A 23,894-nucleotide genomic window follows, 5' to 3' on the forward strand; every position below is an offset into this window, starting at 1 on the left:
TTCTTATAACAAAGCATATAAGCGTATTTATTTAAGTAAGGCTATGCTGCTACCTTCTCCATAGTTACACAAGAACATGTGAGTAAGTTGATGGTGGATGGATTAAAAGTGCATTGGTGCATTTTATGTGCAAAGGATTAAAAACTTAACTTTTCTATTGTTTCGACAATTATATTGAGTGAAGAGAGGATTAAGGAATATGCCCTAAGTGTAAATTAATTGAGTGCAATAAAAATTTTAAAGCAGGTGAAAGCACCCGAGCAGTGGTTGTGGTGACTGCGGCCCGGTTCTCCGTGGGGAAATTTCCGGAGGTGTGTGTGTGTGTGTGTGTGTGTGTGTGTGTGTGTGTGTGTGTGTGTGTGTGTGTGTGTGTGTGTATTCTATGTGCATGCATATGTGCGGGTGTGTGTGTTTGTGTGTGTGAGTGTTTGTGTGTGTGAGTGTTTGTGTGTGTGAGTGTTTGTGTGTGTGAGTGTTTGTGTGTGTGAGTGTTTGTGTGTGTGTGTTTGTGTGTGTGAGTGTGTGAGTGTGTGAGTGTATGAGTGTGTGAGTGTGTGTGAGGGTGGGTGTGGGTGAGTGTGTGAGAGTGTGGTGAGTGTGTGGGTGTGTGAGTGTCATGGTGAGTGTGTGTGTGTGAGTATGAGTGTGTGTGTGTGTGTGTGTGTGTGTGTGTGCATGCATATGTGCGTGTGTGTGTGTGTATGTGCATTGTATATGCATGCATATGTGCGTGTTTGTGTGTTTGTGTGTATGAGTGCATGAGTGCATGAGTGTATGAGTGTATGAGTGTATGAGTGTATGAGTGTATGAGTGTATGAGTGTATGTGTGTGTGTGTATTCTATGTGCATGCATATGTGCGTGTGTGTGTGTGTGTGTGTGTGTATTCTATGTGCATGCATATGTGCGGGTGTGTGTGTTTGTGTGTATGAGTGTGTGAGTGTGTGAGTGTGTGTGTGTGTGTGAGTATGAGTGTGTGTGTGTGTGTGTGTGTGTGTGTGTGTGTGTTCATAAAGCATAACACAACATTCTCTTTGATAACTCCCCCCACTTTCTCTCTCTTTTTCTCCACCCCCCTCCCCTCCTCTCTCTGTCCCCTCCACACTCCCCCTTCTAATAAAGTGCAGCACTCTTCTCCCACATCTCTCTCTCTGTCCCCTCCACACTCCCCCTCTGAATGAAGTGCAGCACTCTTCTCCCACAGCTCTCTCTCTGTCCCCTCCACACTCCGCTTCTAATAAAGTGCAGCACTCTTCTCCCACACGTCTCTCTCTGTCCCCTCCACACTCCCCCTGTGAATGAAGTGCAACAGTCTTCTCCCACACCTCTCTCTCTGTCCCCTCCACACTCCCCCTCTGAATGAAGTGCAGCACTCTTCTCCCACACCTCTCTCTCTCTCTCTCTCTCTCTCTCTGTGTCTCTCTCTCTCTCTCTCTCTCTCTCTCTCTCTCTCTCTCTCTCTCTCTCTCTCTCTCTCTCTCTCTCTCTCTCTCTCTCTCTCTCTCTCTCTCTCTCTCTCTCTCTCTCTCTCTCTCTCTCTCTTTCTCTCTCCCCCTCCCTCTCCCCCTCTCTCACTGCCACTCCACTCCTTGCACCCCTCCGTCCTGGAGTGCATAGTGACATGTGATGAAGAGGTCATTGCCCCCCCCCGCCTTCCTCACTCCCCCCTTCTCTCCCTCTCTCTTCCAGACCCTCCCTATTCTCTCTCTCTCTTACACCCCCTCCTTGCTCTCCCTCCCCTTCCTTCCAACCCCCTTCCTCAGCTTCCCCCCATTGGGCCCCCTCCTTCCTCTCTCTTTCTCCCCCCCCTCCTCTCTCTTCCTTCCCTCTTTCTCCCTTCCCTCCTCTCTCCCTCTCCCTCCCCCTCTCTCTCCATTCCCCTTTCTCCCTCCCCCTCTCTCTTCTCTTCTCCTCTCTCTCTCTCTCTCCCCCTCCACACCCCTCTCCCCCTCCCCCATCCTTCCCCCCCATCCTCACCCACTCTCTTGGTATTCCCATCAGCGAAGTGACGGATGGTGTTTGCTCGTCTATAATAATAAGAGAGAGAGTGTGCGTCAGTCAGTCAATCAGTGTGTCTCCTCCATAACTCCAAAATCATGAAACCTAGCAGCCCAAAACTTGGCATGCATACCAAGGGAACTCCAAGGGAATGCTTGAATAAAAAGTGGGTGTTTAGGTAAATTTAAACACCGCTTTTGAAGATAATTAACAGGCTTACCCTTGGTCAGCCCGTGTTCACCTCACAGGGGTCTTAATCTGCCATCTTGTTTCAGCCTAATCAAAAATGCCTTGCCTTGGAACAGATTGTAACGCTTTCTGTATTGTAGATTTTCATACCTATGGATCACTGTATACATTGCTGATCGCTTGCCAAGCCAGCCGTTCCTTATCAACCAATATTTGTAAGCCATAGTCAGGGTCGTAGCTAAAGGTCCAAAAGCGATGAGGCGAAAAGAGGTGAACTTGGTTGATGTTGCGGTGCGCGTAGCGCAGCGTTGCGAGCGCCAACGGCGTGAAGCCATTACGGCGAGGGGTCTGGGGGCCTTGAGCGGCCCCCAGATGGCATTGCATTTTTTATGCCCAGAAACCTATTCTTGGCTAATTTCAATGCTCAAAATGGGAGCTCAGATGGCCAGATCATACTTCAGGAAATGAGCGACGAGGCTACTGCCTCGTCTGCCTCAGCCTGGCTACGCCGGTGATAGTGATAGTCGACAGCGGTATAAATGACTGTTTTTAAACAGTTGTTGTCGTTTTTGAAAATGGACAATATTAAGGTGATAAATAAACGAAGTACATACTGTATATAAGCTTGTGTTCCATTGTCTTAGTTAAATCTGACAAAAATCCAAAATCTAACCTTCGCCTCGGAGAGTCCAAGTTCCGGAGTGGGTGGGTACATCGGGTGCCAGCCGCAGTTCGAGTTGCATCCTTCAAGGGAAGCCCATGTTATAATCTCTTTAAAAACGACGGGTGGTATTGCTATCATGGTGGAGCGTACCAATGCTGGTAGACACGACATTCCCACCCTCCCCTCACTCCCCGCTTCCCCTCAAGTCCCCCTACCAAATGCAAGTCAAATCCCCTGCCCCCCACCAAATCAAGTCCCACAACCAAACGCAAGTCAAGAACAACTCTCCCCCTTTCCCCATCAAGTCCTCCTCCTAAAATAAAGTCCAGAACACCCCCTTCCGCTCCCCACAGCCTCCAATCACCACTCCTCCATCCTCCTCGCTCCCACCCCTTCTTCCCCCTCCCCCCTCCTTGAGCCCCACTCTCTCTCCTCGCTACCCCTCCCCCCTCTCTTAATATTCCCTTCAGGTTTGTATTTGCTCATAAGATGTAAAATCTCATTGCATGGATGCTAAAACTGAAACGCTGCTTTGTTTATCGAAGTTTATCATCTCCTCATCCACACATGGATTTTCCTGTTGCATTGCAATCAGCAGCAAGGCTAACTCAAATCTCAATTAAGATTCTTCGATATTCCAGATATGTTGATAACCATAAGATGCAAGATGGGATCAGAAAAGTCGCACAGAGGCCTTTGAGCACACTCGTCTTTCTTTGAGCTAACTAATCTGGTTGCCTTTCTCAGACTATACTACAAACTATGAGACTAATGCTTCGTAAGATAGACGTCGCATCAAAAAGTGCACCGTTTGTTGCATGGGATAGGATGACCATTGAGCTGAAGAGCTGTCTGATAGCAAGTGAACATTGATTGCTACTAGGCATTGAAAATCCCACAATGCCTTTTAAGAAAGCACAGGTAGTTATCTCCAGCAACCTGACCAGATTCCAAACTCCTGCCCCAACTCTGCAAAGTCCAAAGCTCGACGAAGTCCAACCTCCAAGTTGGGGCTTTGGTATCTCATCACACTATGTGGACAAATAGTTAATGGCAGAACATGAACCAAGCCTGATATAAGCAACAGCAGATGCAAGATTGAGTAACTTGAATCCTGTCCTCAAGGTTAAATTCTCACCGGAATGTCGCCAGCATCAGACGGTGAATCAGTAGCTTCCATCAGAAAATGGAGATTACACGAGAACATAGCAAGTGGCCCCAAATGTCACTGGAAGTTAAAACATCATCTTTCCTCTAATTGTAGCGAAAACCTGACGTCAAATTTTAAATAGATATGGAAGCGTTTCAGAATTCCTTTGAGAAAACCCACCCACCTTTGTCTTCAATGGTGTCCTTCATTTTTAAGGGCTGAAAACTTTATTATTATCATTTTTAAAATAACCTTCATGGATCAACCATTTTGTTTTGCTGATGAAGGCCACGTTTCGGATGGCTAAATCTAATACTGATGTTTGTATAAATATTTACAAATCCAAGTGACCACAGCACAATGGTCCTTGTGCATCATAGTCTGGAGCTGTGGCAATGGCCTGTCGAGATCTCTCATATTAAAAAATAAATAATTGAGCGAGCAATAAAGAACAAGGACATTAAATAGCCAAGTTAGAGAATAAAACGAGCAATGTAAAAGTGTGCATTACAGAAATGATGGTGAAGGGAGTGGGCGCAAAGCAGAGGTACGGTTGAGCAAGTGGGCGCAACATTGGAAGGATGATCGGGTGAGCCAGCAAAAGGCAGAGGGAAGGTAAAGCATGAGCAAGTGCAAGGTGTAGGAATGGGCGATCAAGCAAGATCATTGCAGAGGGATGGCGAGCAAGCGAGCGCATTGTGGAGGAATGCGCCAATGAACTCAGGCCGGACTGACACGGAAGTGAGTAGGTCGTAAGGGGAATGAGTGCAAGTCGGAGGGATGGGATACTGCAAAGTACAGGGACAAGAGACTGCAAGGTGGATGGGTGGGAGCCTTTAAGGCGAAGGGATAGGCGAGATAGCGAGCACATGATGGAGGGTTTATCAAGGGAGTACATGGTGGAGGGGTGAGTAAGGGATAACATGGCAGAGAGACAAGTGAGGGGGGAACATGACAGTTGGGCAACCACAGAAGTGAATGCCAGAGCAAGGAGTGAGAAAACACTTGGAGGAGGGAAAGGGGAGACAGCAAGTGCATGGTGGAAGAACAACAAAGGGAATACAAGGAGGAGCAATGAGTGAGGAAACGCATGGTGGATGGTAGAGCGGATGAGCACGTGAAAGGGAAAGTGGGTGAGGAAATGGTAAGCAAACAAGTACGTCACCATTCAGTGCCTGGGAGTACAAGAATGTGAACAGAAAGCAAAGTTGAGATGATACATACATATTGTTACAAGAATGGCTTGTGGGGGGGGGGGGGTAAGTAAAAGGGGAATACAGTGTAGCTCTGCGGCCAATTCTGAAATTTCAACTTTTGCTACACCCCGCGTCAATCGAAAGTTTGATGATGTCTTCCTCTCACTTGAACGCTAAGGATGTGATTTCAAAACATTACCTCTCACAAAAAGTGTCTGAAAGAGCTTAAATGTGGGTCAGTGTGGAGACACGACGGAAGTAAATAGCACCTTAAATTTCTTCATTTCATCCGTGCAATGCAGTTTTACTCAGTGATTTGCATTCACATTCGACTATTTCTTTGCAGAAACGAGTTCCTGGGTCTTATATGGCAATTAACTATGCCTCGAACCCAGGGAGCACACGAACTTTCCGATTTTCAAACAGGACGAATCGTTAGCTATTTGGAATGTGGAGTCAGCCAGCATCAGATAGCTCAGAACCTTGGCATTCCGCTTTCTACGGTCAATCGAGTGATTGTGCAAATCACCAGCGAAGGCAAGGAATCCACAGATTCCCATTCTGGTCGACCTGGGCCCTCAAAAAAGATGTCTTCGAGCTGTCAAGCGGTCAAATTGAGAAAACTCCCCGTTGCAAGGCAGCAGATGTTGCAGTGGAGGTCAAAGTTAGCTCAAGAACTGCCGTGTGGAACCTTCATCAACTGAGCTATTCCGGGAGAGCAGCCATGAAAAAAAAACCTCTTCGTAGACTAGCTAACATTCAAAGGAGAAAGAAGTGGGCTGACGAGATGGCCACCAGACCCTTGGAGTTTTGGCAAACCGTCATTTTTTTTCTGATGAGTCCCAATTTGCTCACTGTATTTGAAATCAAAATGACACATATTCAATATTTTGCATGTACTGCATGTTGCACTCTCTTCTGAAATTAGGCAAATTAAACTTTCCAGGTTGGCTATTTACATCGTCACATGAAAGTAAAACAGTTATTAGTCTGACAAACCCAGTTTTCATGGAGAACATTTAACAAAACGAGCAAAAATGGGCACAGTTTTGGGACATTTTGTTAATTTTCGAAGCATCATTGTTTTACCGATATATACAAAAAAGAAACCTATCAATCGCACACATTGTCACTGGACTATGTTTGCATTTGTAGCTTCATGCACAAAAAAAAACCTTTTCAGAAAAATAAAATATTTACCTCCACCACCGAAGGTGAAGGAGGTTATGTTTTCACCCCTCTCTGTCTGTTTGTCTGTCTGTCTGTCTGCCTGTGTACAGGATATCTCAAAAATTTTGTCTACGGATCCGGATGAAATTTTGTGGACAAGTTCGGCGTGTGACAAGGACGAACTGATTAGATTTTGGTGAAGATCCGGATTCAGATCCGACAACTAGAATTTTTAAGTGATTCTTCACTATTGAGAGATATGGCCAAGAACGATATATAGCACGATATCTCAAAAAGTTGTGGATGGATTCGGACGAAAGTTGGACATGTTGGATGTGTGATAAGGAAGAATTGATTCAATTTTGGTGAAGATCTGAACCTGGATCCAGATCTGATAATTTTTGAGTGATTCTTCACGAGCGAGAGAGCGAGAGAGCGAGAGAGCGAGAGAGCGAGAGAGCGAGAGAGCGAGAGAGCGAGAGAGCGAGAGAGCGAGAGAGCGAGAGAGCGAGAGAGCGAGAGAGAGAGAGAGAGAGAGAGAGAGAGAGAGAGAGAGAGAGAGAGAGAGAGAGAGAGGGTGACAAAAACGATTCCTATGTTTTTGTATGCACTGTCGAGGCTTGTATGAGAGCTAACACATAGAACGTACAACAAGGGGAGCAGGAGACAAGAGGGGCAGGAGAGGGAAGGAAAATACAGTGGGGAACAGAGGCATGAGGAGATCTGTGGAAGGGAGAGGGATGGAGTGGGGTACACATGGCAAACAAGATGGACACTACAGGGACTTTCAGGTCCTTACCCGACAGGGACTTTCAGGAATGAAAGCAGGGAATCTGAAGGAGGTGAGTTTGGGGTGGATTAGCGGGGGTAGAAAAGATTGTGGGTTTGGATGGGGGAAGATAAGAGATGGTGGTGAACTGCTGCTTTGAGGATCTGGAGGGAAGAGTGGAATTGAAGAGAGTGTGGGAGTTTGTTGCAAAGGCAGGAAAAAAAGAGGCATGAAAGAGTGATGGTGAGCAGCAATTCGTGACTTTGGTAGTTTTACAAGAAGGAGGATGCTGGCAGATCTTGAGCACCCTGTGGAAACATGGGGGAGGGGGGGTGGGACATATCTCAGACAGAGCAGAGGGGACGAGGCCAGAGAGGAGATGGTAGAACACAGAAAGACCACCGACCTGCCTGCGGTGAGAGAGAGACCCATAGACTCAGCCTTAGCCAGAGATACCAATGATCTTAAATGCCTTGCCTTTCACAGCGTAAAGCCATAAAGGTGAGAGGCAGGAGCACAAGCCCAGAGGGGAGAGCAGTACTCCATGAGGCTGCGGATGAAAGCTTTGTCTGTGGTCAGGAGCTCAGGTGGACCGAGGAAGGACTTTGCACGATGGAGGATGCAGTCGGTGAATGGCTTTGGAGGCGAGGTTTGAAATGTGGCTTTGCCAGGAAAGATCATGGCAGATAGTGAGACCCAGAAGCTTGAATGAAATGTCTTCTTCAAGAGGATTGTTGAGAAAGTAGATTAGGGGGGGGGAGGGGGCTCCAGATGGTCTTTTCAGAGAGACAAAGTGAGAGTGTGAGATTTGTCAGGATTGAAAGACATGTTCCACATGTTGGACCAGTTTGTGATTTTATCCAGATCTACAGTGAGCGAAGAAGCTGCGGCTTGCCGGTCTGAGGGATGACAGATGGCACAACAGAGGATGAAGTCATCAGCAAAGAGATAAAGAGGATTTTCCAGAGTCAGAGAGATCATTGATGAAAAGCAGTAAAAGAACAGGGCCCAGAACGCTGCCTTCAGGAACTCCAGCATGAACAGGAAGAGGGTATAAGAGAACTCCATTCAGAGCCACATGTTGGCTGTGACAGGAGAGGAAGTCTGCGAGCCACAAGTGGAGATGGCTGTGGACACCATAGGAAGAGAGTTTGGTGAGTAGGGCAGGATGCCAGACCGTATAAAAAGCACACGATATGTCCAGGGAGATGGCTCTGATTTCCTGTCTGCCATTGAGGACCTCCATTCATTGTTGGGAGAGCAGAAGCAGCATATCCAGGGTGGAGTGACCTGGTCTGAATCCAAATTGATGATTGGAAATCAAGCCATTGGAGAAGAGGAAGGATTTAATGTCTGAAGCGATGATCGATTCCATAACGTTGCTGATGACTGGGAGAAGGCTGATTGGTCTGTCGTTGCAGGGAGCTGTTTTTGCATCTTTTTATGCAGGGCAGTGATGTTTGCTGATTTCCAAGCAGATAGCAGATGACCTTGAGCAAATGAGAGGGTGAATAGAACAGAGAGGGGGTGAGCAAAAGCAGAGGAGCAGGTTTTTAGGACATGTGGGCTGATGCCGTCTGGACCGGTTGCAGAGTCTGAGTCGAGGTTTGACAGCAAGCTCTCCACCTTGTCAGGAGAAAAGGACACAGAGTCCAGGAACAGCTGGGTGTGACTGGGTCAGGTGAGTACAGAAAGCGATGGGTTTGGGACACAAGGTTTAGAAGCAAACAGAGTTTAAGCATTCAGCTTTTTCACATGCATTGTCAGCTGTGTGGCCATTTGAGGTAAGGGAGGAGATGGAGGGGGGAACATTCACCAGAAACAGACTTAATTCGATGCCACCAGGATTTAGAGGAGTAAGACAGGTTTGAGAGTTCAGACTTGAGATAAGAAAGATGTTTCCTGGCTCTCCAGGGCAGACACACACTTGTTCCGAGCTTTGTGGAAGGAACTGAGATTGCCTTCAGCTTGATTAGCCTTCCACGAGGCAAAGGCATGTTGTTTCAAGACAACTGCCTCGCCACAAGCTTCAGTGTATCATGGGCAGGAGGAAGGGTAGGACAACTGAACACAAGATGGGATAAATCTGTGCATGAGGGAGAGCAAGTTTCTTTGAAAGAATTCCCAGGACAAGTTGATGTCAGAGGAAGTAGAGATGGGAGACCAGTCTAGAAGTTTGATGGCTGCTTGAAGTCCCAGCCAGTCGGCCTGAGTAAAATGCCCAACTCGACGGCGCTGAGGTGGTTCTCTAATGACAGCCAGAGAGATGTCCACTTTGACAAGGATGTGGTCGAAAGAACCGATTGGAGCGAAGGAAGAACAGCAGATATTTTCAGGGAAATTGGTCAAAATCAGATCCAGAAGAGATGGAGTACCGTTGGTTGAGATCCGGGTCGGGAAGTTGACAGATTGTGTCAGTTCCAATGAGTCGCAGAAGTCTTTTGCACATCACAGACGTCTTGGAAATATATAGCATGATATCTCAAAAAGTTGTGGACGGATTCGGATGAAACTTGGTGTACAGGTTGGGTGTGTCACTACGACAAATTGATTCGATTTTGGTGAAGATTCGAATCCGGATCCGGATACGAGAATTATTTAATTTTTTTAGTGATTCTTCACCATTGAGAGATCATGCCAAAAACGATAGATGGCACGATATTTGAAAAATGTATTGGACCGGATATGTTTTTGTGGATCAGGCATTGTATGGCAGAGGTATGCGCTCTACTGAGTGCCTTTCCATTTGAAAATGGTTTTTCTCATTTCTCATCTCTTGCCCCTAAAACTGTATTTCTCACTAAAAAAAAAATGTAACGCGTTATTTGTTTTGCATAACCTCATGAAAGAAAGTGATAAAAGAGTTGACATGTATAGCAAGATGTAAATTCTGTAACCCAGGAGCTCAGATGATAACAGAGACAGGTGATCATCCTCTCTTCGGGATAAGACATTCCAGGAACCCACCCAAAGGGATCGCCTCAGGTTAATCCAAGGAGACCGCCATCTGGTGGAAGACACCTCAGCACCACCCCGACACACACTACCACAATCTGACCCGGGAAGGTTACCCCGTGGTTTCCCTCCCATCAAAGATTGGGGGTCCCAAATGCTTTTCCCCAATCCTGTCATCTGGTGAGTTTCCCTGCGAAGGGAAGCTACACAGGATGTACTCCCACGGAGTTGGTTTTCAGATTTATTTTTGCTTTCCGAATATTTTATGGAATGAAGGGTTTTACGGTGGCTAGAGTGCTAATCCTGCCACCAACCTCCTGATCAAAAGTAACCCAAGTGCAGGAGGACGTCCACAGACACAGTTGGGCACTAGATATGGATGGCCGTTGGCTTAAAAAGGAGATCCTCCACCCTTTGACAGCAGTGATATCACGATATTGTGTATGCAGTTGTGTACCTGTGCGGAAGATCAATTGTGCTTGGATCTTGTGACTGACAGAAACTGCAATGACTGCTACGTCACTGTCCAGAGGTTTGATAACACCAGCTTGCACCCCCTGTTCAGAAGCACGAGCAACATGAAGAAGCATTCTCATATCTGCTTCTTCACGAGTCGGCCTTAGTGCGTCAACCTCCATTTTGATGACTGCAGTCATGTCATCACCGGTCTGCAACCTGCAACATTTATCACCGACTGTGAAACATAAGACGCGATTGTTCAATCGCCCTGCATATTCTGGTCCACACCACTCCCGGAGTAGAAGCTGTGTGAATTCCTGCTTGAATGATGTGCTCCTCAGAGATTTGTTGAACTGTTTGTTGATCTTCTGTGCGCCCGAGCGAATAGTTTCCAAAACACCCGCAGCACTTCTCCGATCACGTTAAACACCTGTGATCGACACTTTTGGGTATGTATCAACAACCCAGTCAATCCTGCCATCTGGGGTGCCTCAAGTGATGTTGTTAAACATCCGAGATGCCTGCTGGGAGAATTCGTTCAGTTGTGGAGTGCCCTTCCCTTTTTGATTAAAAAAAGAAAAGAAAACGTTCCGATGCAGTGCTCCAATTATACGATTGAATCGAAAGCCCCTTCAAAATGTAGTCGACAATAAGCCACAACTTCCCTTTTCCCAATCGTCCGTCTCTGACGCCTCCTTTCTCATTATCATCGCGACAAGTCCTGAAGGTAAATTTGTTCTATCAGAAGCCTTTGCCAAGTAGAAGTCAGTGCGGAAGTTCTGGGAAATCACCAAAATTCCCTGTGGTGCTGTCAATGCAAGGGCATGCAAGACGAAGCAAACATCATTTTCTTTGTTTTCATGCCATATTCCAAGAGATGTCATCAATTCGTGTTGGTCAAAATAATTTTGATTTTAAAAGCAAGATTATGCTAAAAAAGCACTAAAAACGTTAGCACGATGAAAAGTCATTTTGTGGTCAGAAATGGATGGCTGAGAATGCAGAAGATACTCTGTGGGAACTCCTGGCATCTGGGGACTGCCCTAGGGGACCCCAGACCCAAGACCACCTGTTGTGGTAGGACCCCACACTGGCAATATTTCATTTGGAGCTGCAACTGAAAATACTAAATACCTCACTGATATGTATCAACATAAGGAAAGGAGACTGAGAGGTCGTCCTGTAAATTGGTTACGATCAAATCTAGCAACTATCTTGGCATATTGTGAAGGTGTCGGACAGAAAAATCAACAAACGGGTCAGACCACCTGCCCACTTCTTCGTTCGTATGCAGCACAAGGCTGTGGGGAAGCATCGATGGCTAAGGGCGTGAATGTGCCCCTAATGCAATGCCCTCTGCTGGTTAAAGCAGGAATTTGTAATTTGGTATGGTGCCGGTGATGGCTCGCCGACTCTTCACAAAGGACACCGTGGGAGATTTAACGTCCACAAATTAATGCTGCCAGATGTGACCCCCGTTTAATGGTCATTCGAGGGGTGAATGACACACACACACACACTGATGAATCACCCTGCCTGTGAAACACCAGGATGACAGTTTATAGCTGGGTCAGGATTCAAAACCAGGCAAGACAGCTTCGAGGCAAGTGTGCGTACCTCGAGGCCATCCTGTTAGCCCACCTGCCCACCTAAAAGAGTGCTTTTAAATGAATGGTAGAAAATTGACCAACTCCCAGTCCGCAAGCATGGTGTACATTACAATGAAGATCGTACAACTTCAACACAAAATTCTTGGGCCAACCTCTTGAGAAGTGCCTACAAGTTCCTCTTCAAGTACTGCAACCCTCTCCAATGCAACACGGAGTCGTTCACGAACCTGCACACGGGATCAGGGAAACAATCAAAGAAGAAGTGGTTGTTACGGATTAAAATATATATATATATATATATATATATATATATATATATATATATATATATATATATATATATATATATATATATATACATACACATCAAAGTACTCTGGCAATCTAGTGGGCAGATGTACTCTGTATCCTCCTCCTGATAGGAGACTGGATGGTGCTGAAGCAGCATATTATTAAGGGGCATTGTTGTCCATTTGTCGTTGCCTTGCCATGAGCAACATGGGTAAGAATTTGGCCAATATTCAGTAATAAAACATTAAAGCTAACCCTAACGGAGATGACTCTAATGTTGCACTCTACCACTTAGCTTACATCGTCGTGTGCATGAAAACCATGACTATATTGAGGATAGGAACCCAAGGTTGGACGTGCGACGTGTGAAGTAACAATCATCGTCACCTGAACGGAGCGATTTTAGAAATTCTCATGCAAATCACGTCTCACACAAAACATGCGAATGGATCAGGACGTAACAGAACGAAAGGAACAGTAGAAAGAGATGGGGGGAAACACACCAACTACAGCGTTGGAGGACAAGATACAAGGGGACTTGGAGAAATAATGAGAGCAAGGAGAGGATACAAGAGGTGGAGAAGATGGATAAAGCCACAAACTCTCAGGGAAAAACATGGAAACTTGGAATGAGGTGGGCTTGGGAAGGGTTAATTGGGGTCGAAAAGATCATGGTTTTGAATGGGGGGGTGATCGGAGATGGTGGGGAACAGCTAGCTGCGTTGAAGACCTAGAGGGAAGAATGAGATTGAAGAGAATGTGTAAGTTGGTTCCACAGGTGAGAAAACAAAAAGAGGAATGAATAAGTGGAGGTGAGTCGTCATTCTGGATTTTGGGAGCTTCACCAGAACGTCATGCAGAAACCTTGGGGGTGAGGAGCACAGAGAATGGAGAGAGAGAGAGAGCGCAGAGGGTGTAAGACAGAGAGACCTGCATGTGATGAGAAGCGATAGGCTCCTCGACTCAGCTTCAATATCGGAGATTCCGATAATCTTGAAACCCTTGGTTTCCACGGCATCAAGCTGAGCAAGGTGTGAGGCAGGAGCACCAGCCAAGAAGGGAAAGCAGTACTCCATCAACCTGTGGATGAAGGCCTTGGAGGTGGATAAGAGTTCAGATCTGCAAAGGAAGTACTTTGCACAACGGGGGATGCCCCGTCGACGACTGGCGATTTGGAGGCCAACTTCCAAGTGTGGCTTTCCCAGGAATGACCATAGCTGATTGTGAGACCCAAACAGTTAATTGACTGAACTTCTTGAAGAGGATTGTTGAGAAGGTAGATGTAAGGGTTTGCCAGACGGTCCTTTCAGGCAGACATTTTGAGAATGTGAGATTTCTCAGGATTGAAAGACATATTCCAAGTGTTTGACCAGCTTGTGATTTTATCAACGTCTGAAGAGAGGGTAGGGGTTGGTGCATGCCTTTTTGAATGATGAGGGATATAATGGCAGAGGGTGGATTCATCAGCAAAGAGATAGAGAGGGCTATCCAGAGGGTTAGAGAGATAATTGAGGAAGATTAGGAATATATGACGGGGCCCAGAATTAATGGGATGACTCAAAGGGGGTTGGGAGGGGGTGACTCAGCACGTAGTTTGCAATTGCTTCCCAATGCAATTTTCATCACAGTGTCATTTCTGTTGCACTGAAAAGTACCATAAAACTGAATAATGTAACCTCATTCGGGTCTCCAAAATGTCACATCCCCTGGTGAGGACGGTCATCTTTCACACATGCCAGAAGAAACCACTTTTTAACAGCAAGATCCTTCCAGAATGATCTGCAAAGAGCAACCAACTGCCAGAGTTTGACCAAGAGAGTTCAGAACAGTCTTCATATGCCAGTGGTCTGAGGTTCAGAAGACCACAATGCTCCATGTAACTCCAACACAATACCATCTAAAGAAGCACATGCAATGGGTGACACAACATCACGATGGGAGAGTGAACCATCAGTGCCAACTTTTTTGTAACCGACCGCTCTAAGATTCTGTCGACTTCGATGACTGACTTGCTAAACCATGCAGACGAGGAGAAGAACGATTTGTTTATTGTGATGTTTGGCAGCATGATCAATTCCCTTGGAGCAGCCTGAGATGGTGTGGGCTTCATTCAAGAACACAAAATAAATTATGTAATCATCATCGTTACTGGTGTCAGATAAGCGGATGAAATCGCAACACTTGTAGTCACCTCTCTGGCCTACCACGAAGGTCTCAACTTAATCTTAACGGATAACAATGCTCGTCCAGATCATGTACATATTGTCATCCATTTCAGATACAGCACAACGCTTTGGGTAGCATCATTTGTTAGATTGTGCAGCTGTGCTACAGATGCAGTGTCCCCTGTGGGTGAGAGAGCTGGTATTTGAAATCTGGTCAGTGCTGGCGATAACTCATCGAACTCTTCACAAGGGACACCTTGGGATTTTTAATGTCCGTCAATTAATGCCGGAAAATGAGACACCCAGTTTAACATCCAGCTACAGGATGGCACACACACATTGATGCTTCGTCCTGCATGCAAAACACCAGGGTGACAGTATATAGCTGTGCCGAGATAGTTTATAGCTGTGTCCATCCATTCCCGATGAATACTTTGCTTATCCCCACTTAGTCTACGACCGTCCACGCAGCCCTATCCTTCTCCACCCTTCGTGCTCAACTCCTCAACACAATGCTCAACTACTGCCTGAACCATCAGAGGGCATTGCATCAGCGGCACAGCCATGCCCTTAGTCAATGATGCTACCCCACAGCCTTGTTCTGCACACAAATTAAGATGATCACTAACAGGTGATGCCACATTTGTTGTACCCTCGTCTCAGAACAGATACTGCATTCGTTAAATAGAAAATCAATCATTATTCCAGATTATCCATGAATTGATGGTCCAATTATCCATGGATAATATTAACAATGCAGTAATAATAACTAGCTGAGATAACGGTGATTAAAAACTGATTGTAAACAAGCTTGATGAAACGTACAGGTTAAAAAAAAAAAAAGGTTTGTGGAAGTGACAAAATTACCTTCTCATCGAGAGCTTTGTGATGCTCAAACAAAGACTTTAGAGCTTTGAGGACCTCCACCTCGCTTGAGACACCTGCTGGTGACTGGGCCTGTCGTTTCACCACCGTCATACGCAGTGAACGTTCATGTCGTGAAACAAGACACTCCAGGTGCTCAAGAAGCAACTGTGAAAGTAGAGGACAGCAGCAGTAAATTTGAAATGTAAGAAACAAGTGACAACTTCATTGGCATTGCTGAAAATACAAAACTGCAAAAGAATTGTGGAGCATCAGTGCCGTTGAAATTACTGTACTTTCGTGTGTGTGTGTGTGTGTGTGTGTGTGTGTGTGTGTGTGTGTGTGTGTGTGTGTGTGTGTGTGTGTGTGTGTGTGTGTGCACCTTCAATGAACGAATGCAATTAAATTAGTAAACTTTAGTCAGTTCAGTGGATGCAGCTTTGTCTTGACTTTGTAGGTCCATGATTTGCTGCAAAACATTATGTGCAATTTACCATCAATAACGGACACACACATAGAATGCACGTCGTACATCCTGCACGGGAAGTTAAAATTAATATTTCAATGCACTTCATCACATGGACTTGTCTGCTTTTGTCGATGAGTACAGCTGAAAATGATAGCTCAGAGGATAGCTTACTCATCTTTGAGGTGTCTCTGAGAGAAGCCGAAAAGTCAAGAAAAAAAAAATCGGACGATTGAGAGAGCAGAGGGAACAATATGGGAGAAGACGGACTAAAAAAAAAATAAAAATAAAAACTCAGAAAGACCACTGACCTGCTTACGATGTGAAAGCAGCAGACCTTGTGCTTCGTTTTCATCACGGGAGATTCCAATAATGTTGAGAGCTTTAGATTTCACAGAATCAAGGAGAGACAGATGTGATGCTGGGGCGCCAGCTCATACGGGAGAGGAGTGCTCCATTGAGCGACAGACAGAGGTCTTCTCGACTGCGAATAGCTCTGGGTTTCCAAGATAATGCAGTGCTTGCATCGACGGAGGATTCTGACTCTGCGGCTGGCTTTGGAGGTCAGCTTTACTTTGTGGTTGGCCCAGGAGAGGTCATGACTGACAGTGAAGCCTCTTCCAACGGATGACTTTGGAAATACATCGGTGGGTTCGTTTTATGATCCTTCCAGAGTTACAGGGTGGGACAGTGAGAGTTTTCAGGATTGAAGGACATGTTCCATTTATCAGACCAGCGTAGAATCAAAGGTGTACCGTGTTTTTCGGCGTACAAGTCGATGTGAGGTATAAGTCTAATTGGCCGATTTCCCCAATTTTTCTTTCCTTCATTCATCGACAAGTCGATGTGGAAAAGGCATAAGATGAAGCTAGCCAGTTATTGAGAACAATAGAGATGTCAATTCCTCCATAACGCTCACTACGCATCAGTGCCTATTGTGCAACCAGGATCACGAATATTAATGAACTGTTTTGCGCAAATTATTTGAATTACTTTGTGGGACTTTGACCTTTCGGATAACTTCGGAATGTGAATCGTTTTTCAACATGCTTGTTATCATGTAGAGGTACAATATTGAAAACAAGCGACAGAATCATTATCAGAACTGGCTCATAGCACATCACATTTTGTCCCAGTTCACTGCTCCTTAATAAACACGAGCGCCTGACAATTATTGTAATACAAGCACTCAATGTTTGTCCACCTATGTTTGCAGCCGTTACTAGCCTTCTTGGTAGTCCACAATGTATCCTTCGCTTTATGCCAGTCCCGAACACATTTCTCACCGACGCCGTATTTCCTGTGCGCAGCCACGTCCCCACCGTTTTCCTCAGCGAACTTAATAGCTTCCAACTTAAAAGTTTCCGTGTCCGACTTGGGTGACTTTACGGGAGGCATTTCGAGACGCCGGAATAAGTGTGGAATAGGTGAGTGTGTGCTCGTTGATGATTGGATAATTTTGCATGCGGCAGTGAGCAGATTAACGGTTAACTGCTCATCCAATCAGCAAACGTTCCGGGCAATGATTTCTGGAGTGTGATTTAAATTAACAATTATGGAATTTATTTCAGAAAATATCGCACTTTGCAATTTGTCCGTCTGTCCGTCCCTTTGTTCATCCGTCACGCTATCTCCTCCTAAACGATTAGGCAGAAATTCACCAAACTTGGTAGTTATGATCACCACGTGGCAAGAAGATGCAAAAGCAGCATCATTAAGCCTCTGCAAACACAATCAGGATTTTGGTATATATATATATATATATATATATATATATATATATATATATATATATATATATATATATATATATATATATATATATATCCAATTCCATCCTGTTTCCTGATAATTTTGATTTTAATGTACCATGCACTTTACATGCGTGGTGTTGGCTTAATGGCTAGAGTAGTGGGCTTGGGATACTGGAGTCCTGAGTTCAAATCCTGCTTTGCTGTTGAATTAATACTAGGTGGGGTTGACTCAGCCTGTCGTCCTTCTGAGGTCGGCACAATGAGTACCAGCTTACTGGTATACTGTGTCGGAGTGGCAACCCGTCCAGGATTGTGTCCAATAGCCAAGGAGACTGCTGAGGCAGCACCAACGCTCTGCACAGAGTATGGTCCCAATGGATGGATACACTTTACAGAGTATTGGTGCTGTAGAAGCAGTTTCTTGGCAAGGGTTATACTGGGTGGTTTGCCATTGCTTTTCCAGCATTATTTGTCTGTGCTCTATCCTTTTAAACACTGAGCATTAAGCAAGGAAACAGCAAATACTCAGCTGGGGTTTGAACCACCAACGTCCGAGACACAGAGCGGACACTCCAACCATTACACCACCGAGTCTGGTTAAATTTAGTGATTATAATGTGCCAGCAAAATAACTCTGTGATCCACAACAAAGTTATCCCATTGCCAGTGTACAGATGCTCTCACCCGTGTGTTGTTACGTTCCGCCTTCAGCTCAGCTATCTCTTCCTCACGCTCCAAAAGCTGTTCTCGACATACATTGAGTTCCTTGGTGAGTGCTGCAAACTCCTGCAAGGCAAACAAGAAAGGGACCCGACATTGAGATGTGATTTATTTTTTGGCATTTACTTGCACTCCAAAGACATTGTATGGAGAAAAACTTGCGCAAAAGCACACATTATAGATAAAAGTACAAAAAAATTTAAAAAAGGAAACAAAAATAAAGGAAAGAAAGGTATTCAATGGGACGCAGATCCCAACTCAATTTTATCAGATCAAGACACAACTGTGCACAAGCATTTGCTGAAACTCAAGATATAGCATTGTGAATGACGAGGTATGAGATAGCATTCAATTTATTAAATGTCCAAAAATCAAGCATTTTTAAAGGATTTTTTTTTAATCTTTATTTTTGGACACTTGCGCCGATTACAATCTTTCTCTTCTTTCACCTGCAGCACAAGGCTGCGGAGTAGCATCATTGGCTGAGGGCACGGCGTGCTACCGATGCAATACCCTCTTTACGTTATGGCAGGAATTAGTAATTTGGCCAGGGTGCCGGCGATGGCTCGCCTTCTCTGCCTATTACAATACCAACCATCGGTATTTACTGCAAGTCTATTTTGTTTGAATCCACGATGATGAACCTGCAACGCAGATTGATGGACGTTCGGTTTTCTCAATGGGTAGAGCGCGTCACGCGTCACGCGCCGTTTCGAACAAACACATCAAAACCGATTAATTCTGCGACGGAGAAGTGATGTGTCCAGGGAAGATTCCCAGCGAAGATGTTTACGACCCAGTCGAGAGGAATTTTATGGAGCCGTCCACAAAGTTGTTTTAATAACTAAAAGGACAACAGCAAAATAAAATAAAAATTGTCAAATATAGCTTGAGCAAACATTGGTTACTCGTCCAAACAATTATTTAATGCCTCCAAGAGCAACTCAAACATAAATTGTCTGATCTTTGTGGAATCCAAAACATCATTAAATCAAATCCTCATTAATGCTGAAACATTTTTCCATCACAAATTATAACCGTGTACAACATTTTGTTGATGTTGAAGTCAAGTCCTTTCCTCCCTCTTATCTTACCAGCAATTCATGCTCTTTAATGGGTTATTTCCTTGTCTGGTAACTTTAAGCTTTTCCATCCTTCAAGCAATTTAAAACATAATTGACTCCAAGCTTTAAACACATTTCTATTACCATTTTTTTTTTTATGGTCAACTTTGTTGGTCTACTTGGAGAGCGACATTGATGAAACCTTAAAATATTATGGCCATTGCAGATTACAAGAATGCAAAAATTTACTTTTTGGAGAGTAATATAATTGCTTAAAAGCAAATATTATTGTCTTCAATTTAGACTTTCTGCAACTTGCTCCCCCAGGTGTTTCCTTGTCAGCACCTCCTCCAACATATGAAGAGGCCTACAAGCACAAACATGTTTATCTTACTTTTGTTTTCATTTCACTTTGCAAGATACTTTAACCATGAGATGATCAGCCATTGATGATGATCATCATCATCATCATCACAATCGATGTACCATACTCTTTACAGATCGTCAGTGCTGCCAAAGTAATTCCCGGGCAAGTACGACTCTGCGTGGTTTTCCGATGCATTCCCAGCAGTCAGTCAGGACAGGAAATTGGAATTTAGCCAGAGTACCAAGCCGTCGCTTGCATACCCATCAGGAAAGACGCCCTGGGATGTTAGCAGTTTAAAGTCCATCCAACTGACGGTGCTCACATTGTTGCCTTGCCCTGAATGTGAAACATTATGATATGACAGCTTGTAGTAGGGCCGAGATTTTCTTTGAGGTGGTTGAGAGACGTGTGTGCATACTTCAGAGAACAAGGATCTGATAACCGAGGTCCCCCACCTTTTGTGTGGAATGAGGAATAGATGTGTAACAAGAAAGCTGAATGTCGAACCGTTTTTGAAATGTCGGGTACACAAGCCAAGTCACTGAAATGGTTGGCATGGCAACATAAATGAGCTAATCACCGACATGATCGAAGCAGGTTGAGATAATGTCATGAGGAATAGATGTCTGCAATATGAAAGCGAAGTGTTGAACGGTTTTTGAAATATCGCGTACACAAAAGGACAGATTACCGGACGGTCGGTCGGACGGAGCTCATTTTAATGTCCCTCGTCTCGGACCTTGTTGGAAGGGTGGGGAACAAAAACGAACTGAGACAATCCACGACACAACGTCCAGAAGGACACGACATTTCTTGTCCGAGGCAGTTCAAGGAAAGTTTTTTTTATTTCAGTTATTATTAAATTGTAACGATAAGTGTTACATGGTCATTCAGGGCAAGTGCAAATGATTTGTGAATGTATGTACAAAAAATATAGATATATTACTTTGGGGAGGGAGAGAAAGAGGAGGGAGGGAGAGAGAGGAGGGGGGTCAAGGAGGAGGTAGCTATGAATGGGGGGGAGGGGCAGGGAGAGTGATTCCTCACCAAACGTCGGTATGTACTCTGGGAGGGGGTGGCAGCAAGAAGGATGGGGGAGAGAAGAGGGGGGAAGTGGGAAGGAGGGAGGTTTTCAGAAGAGGTAAGTGTGAGGAGAAGGGAAAGGAAGGCAGCAGGAGGGGAGGCGAAGAGAAGGCAGCGTGAGGGGAAGGGAAGGCAGCGTGAGGGGAAGGGAAGGGAAGGCAGAGTGAGAAGAGGGGAAGGAAAGAGCGATAAAATGCGCACAAATAGCAACGTTAATGAAACCACCAGGTTCTATATAAACCCAGGCGGGAGCATTTAAAATCCATGATATCTACCTGGCAAAGGCCTTCCTGCATGCATACATGCTCGCACATGCAGTGACCTTTGCATGCCTCCAGTCGGCTCACTCTGAATACGATGTGAACATGCTACACTCTGGGGACGCTGTTTCAAATTAAAAACTAAACCATCCGTCCTTGACAGTCCCCTTAACAGAGAAGGAGTGGGGAAAATGGGGAGGGGTAGGGGTGGAATAGAGAGAGAGAGAGAGAGAGAGAGAGAGAGAGAGAGAGAGAGGTACGAGAGAGAGAGAGAGAGAGAGAGAGAGAGAGAGAGAGAGAGAGAGAGAGAGAGAGAGGTACGAGAGAGAGAGGTACGAGAGAGAGAGGTACGAGAGAGAGAGGTACGAGAGAGAGAGGTACGAGAGAGAGAGGTACGAGAGAGAGAGGTACGAGAGAGAGAGGTACGAGAGAGAGAGGTACGAGAGAGAGAGGTACGAGAGAGAGAGGTACGAGAGAGAGAGGTACGAGAGAGAGAGGTACGAGAGAGAGAGGTACGAGAGAGAGAGGTACGAGAGAGAGAGGTACGAGAGAGAGAGGTACGAGAGAGAGAGAGAGAGAGAGACAGAGACAGAGACAGAGACAGAGACAGAGACAGAGACAGAGACAGAGACAGAGACAGAGACAGAGACAGAGACAGAGAGAGAGAGAGAGAGAGAGAGAGAGAGAGAGAGAGAGAGAGAGAGAGAGAGAGAGAGAGAGAGAGAGAGAGAGAGAGAGAGAGAGAGAGAGAGAGAGAGAGAGAGAGAGAGAGAGAGAGAGAGAGAGAGAGAGAGAGAGAGAGAGAGAGAGAGAGAGAGAGAGAGAGAGAGAGAGAGAGAGAGAGAGAGAGAGAGAGAGAGAGAGAGAGAGAGAGAGAGAGAGAGAGAGAGAGAGAGAGAGAGAGAGAGAGAGAGAGAGAGAGAGAGAGCAAGAGGGGTGGGAGAGAAAGCGAGAGCGGTGGGAGAGAGAGCAAGAGGGGTGGGAGAGAAAGCGAGAGTGGTGGGAGAGAGAGCGAGAGCGGTGGGAGAGAGTGCGAGAGCGGTGGGAGAGAGTGCGAGAGCGGTGGGAGAGAGTGCAAGAGCGGTGGGAGAGAGGGCGAGAGCGGTGCGAGAGAGGGCGAGAGCGGTGGGAGAGAGGGCGAGAGCGGTGGGAGAGAGGGCGAGAGCGGTGGGAGAGCGGGCGAGAGCGGTGGGAGAGAGGGAGAGTGGTGGGAGAGAGGGAGAGTGGTGGGAGAGAGGGAGAGAGAATGAGGAAGCCGGGTGAGAGAGAGTGAGGGAGATGGGTGGGAGAGGGAGAGGGGTGAGAGAGGTGAGGGAAGAGTGAGTGGAGGGGGTGGGGGGGGAGTGTGAGGGTCAGAGAGGGGATTCCGGCAGCTGAGATGTCCAGTTTAACGGCCACCTGAGAGAGGGCACACACAATGATGAATCATCCTACCTGTGAAACACGGAGATGACAGCTTTTAGCTGGGTCATGATTCAAACCCAGGCTACACAGCTTAAAGCGAGTGTGCTTACCTCTCGGTTATCCTGCCGTGATATCGTGATTCAATGCTTTGTAACAACTCAAAACATTTTTTACTCATTGTATCATGTAATTTTTTGGCCTTCCTAACTAGAGATATCCCCACACCACAGTATCACAATGGAAACTTGTAGTAATCAAAGCTTGAAGAGCACCCCAAGCAAGCACTCCAATGAGGCAGTTGAAGAAACTTTTTTTAACAAATGAAACATTTAATTTTTTTATATGTGTCCATCCATGTCAAAGGGACGGGTCATATCATGAAAGAAGACAGCATAAAAAGGGGAAACGTCAAAATAAAATTGCACATTCCCAGTGAGCGAGCTCCCGCCCGAGGGATTGTACGACGTGGGACCAAACGCAGGTGAGAGGGCCTGAACTTTGTTCAAGTCGATCGATATTGTCGTGTCCGGGAGGTTTAACCCCGACCGAGACGGATGGCAAAGCTTCTCCCTTGAAGACTACAATCGAGACTCGGAGATTAATGTAGGCGCGGAAAGCGGGCGCAGTGGCGGAGAGGCGATCGACCCAGGAAGAGCACAGCACTGGGGCGCTGCACCAGGAGAGCACACAGCTACCGTTTCTTAAAAAGAATACATTTAATGAAAATGAATAAATATTTACAACGGACAATATTTTAAAAGGTAATGATAAAAATAAGAAAGTAAATAAAACCGACAGTAATGGCACCTCTCACTCAGACTCAAATACAGACAAAGGGAACACAAAATGAAAAGAACAACCCTTCCTTTCAAGTATTCATGTACTCAGCTTGGCCCAGAGCAGGTTCTTGTGGAACTTGGAATTGAGGCGCTCCGATTCGCACATGCAGACCCGCACAAAAATGGCGCTCCTCTCGTAGCGGGACAAATGCACGCCCGGCAATCCGCGTGCGGCACTCCACACCAAAGCTCAGAGCTCCAGTGTAATGGCTTCGTGTGCCGATCGTCCTCACCGACTCAACCAAGAGCCAAAGGACAGCGTCTTGCTTCACCCCGCGAGCTAAATCGGCTCAACACTAATTCAATGGTCGTGTTATCTTCCACGGTGTGCACTCCACCTCCACTCTCGTCTCTGACCCTGCCTCTGCCTCGTGAAAATGTGCCAGCTTAATGACCACGGCTCTCCATCAAAAGCGTGCAAGCCACACTTTTTAAGTCCACTCTCCTCTCTGTCCTATT

The 23,894-nt window shown here is 45.8% G+C and overlaps 1 protein-coding gene across 6 annotated transcripts in view; it reads right to left on the bottom strand.

The window, feature by feature from the left end:
- The window catches only part of LOC147032991 (liprin-alpha-1-like), a 341,574-nt gene that overhangs the window by 151,150 nt on the left and 166,530 nt on the right, over positions 1-23,894 (bottom strand). For all 6 annotated transcript variants that reach the window (XM_085871083.1, XM_085871085.1, XM_085871082.1 and 3 more), the window contains exons 2-4: positions 18,383-18,484; positions 15,482-15,646; positions 12,311-12,385 (exon numbers count right to left, since the gene is read on the bottom strand). In XM_085871083.1, the coding sequence (XP_085727209.1) occupies positions 12,311-12,385; positions 15,482-15,646; positions 18,383-18,484 (342 nt within the window). The remainder of the gene's footprint in view (positions 1-12,310; positions 12,386-15,481; positions 15,647-18,382; positions 18,485-23,894) is intronic.

This window comes from Eptatretus burgeri, chromosome 2 (genome assembly GCF_056783735.1).
Source record: "Eptatretus burgeri isolate ZD-2024b chromosome 2, Ebu_testis_v1, whole genome shotgun sequence".
Taxonomy (NCBI): Eukaryota; Metazoa; Chordata; class Myxini; order Myxiniformes; family Myxinidae; genus Eptatretus; species Eptatretus burgeri.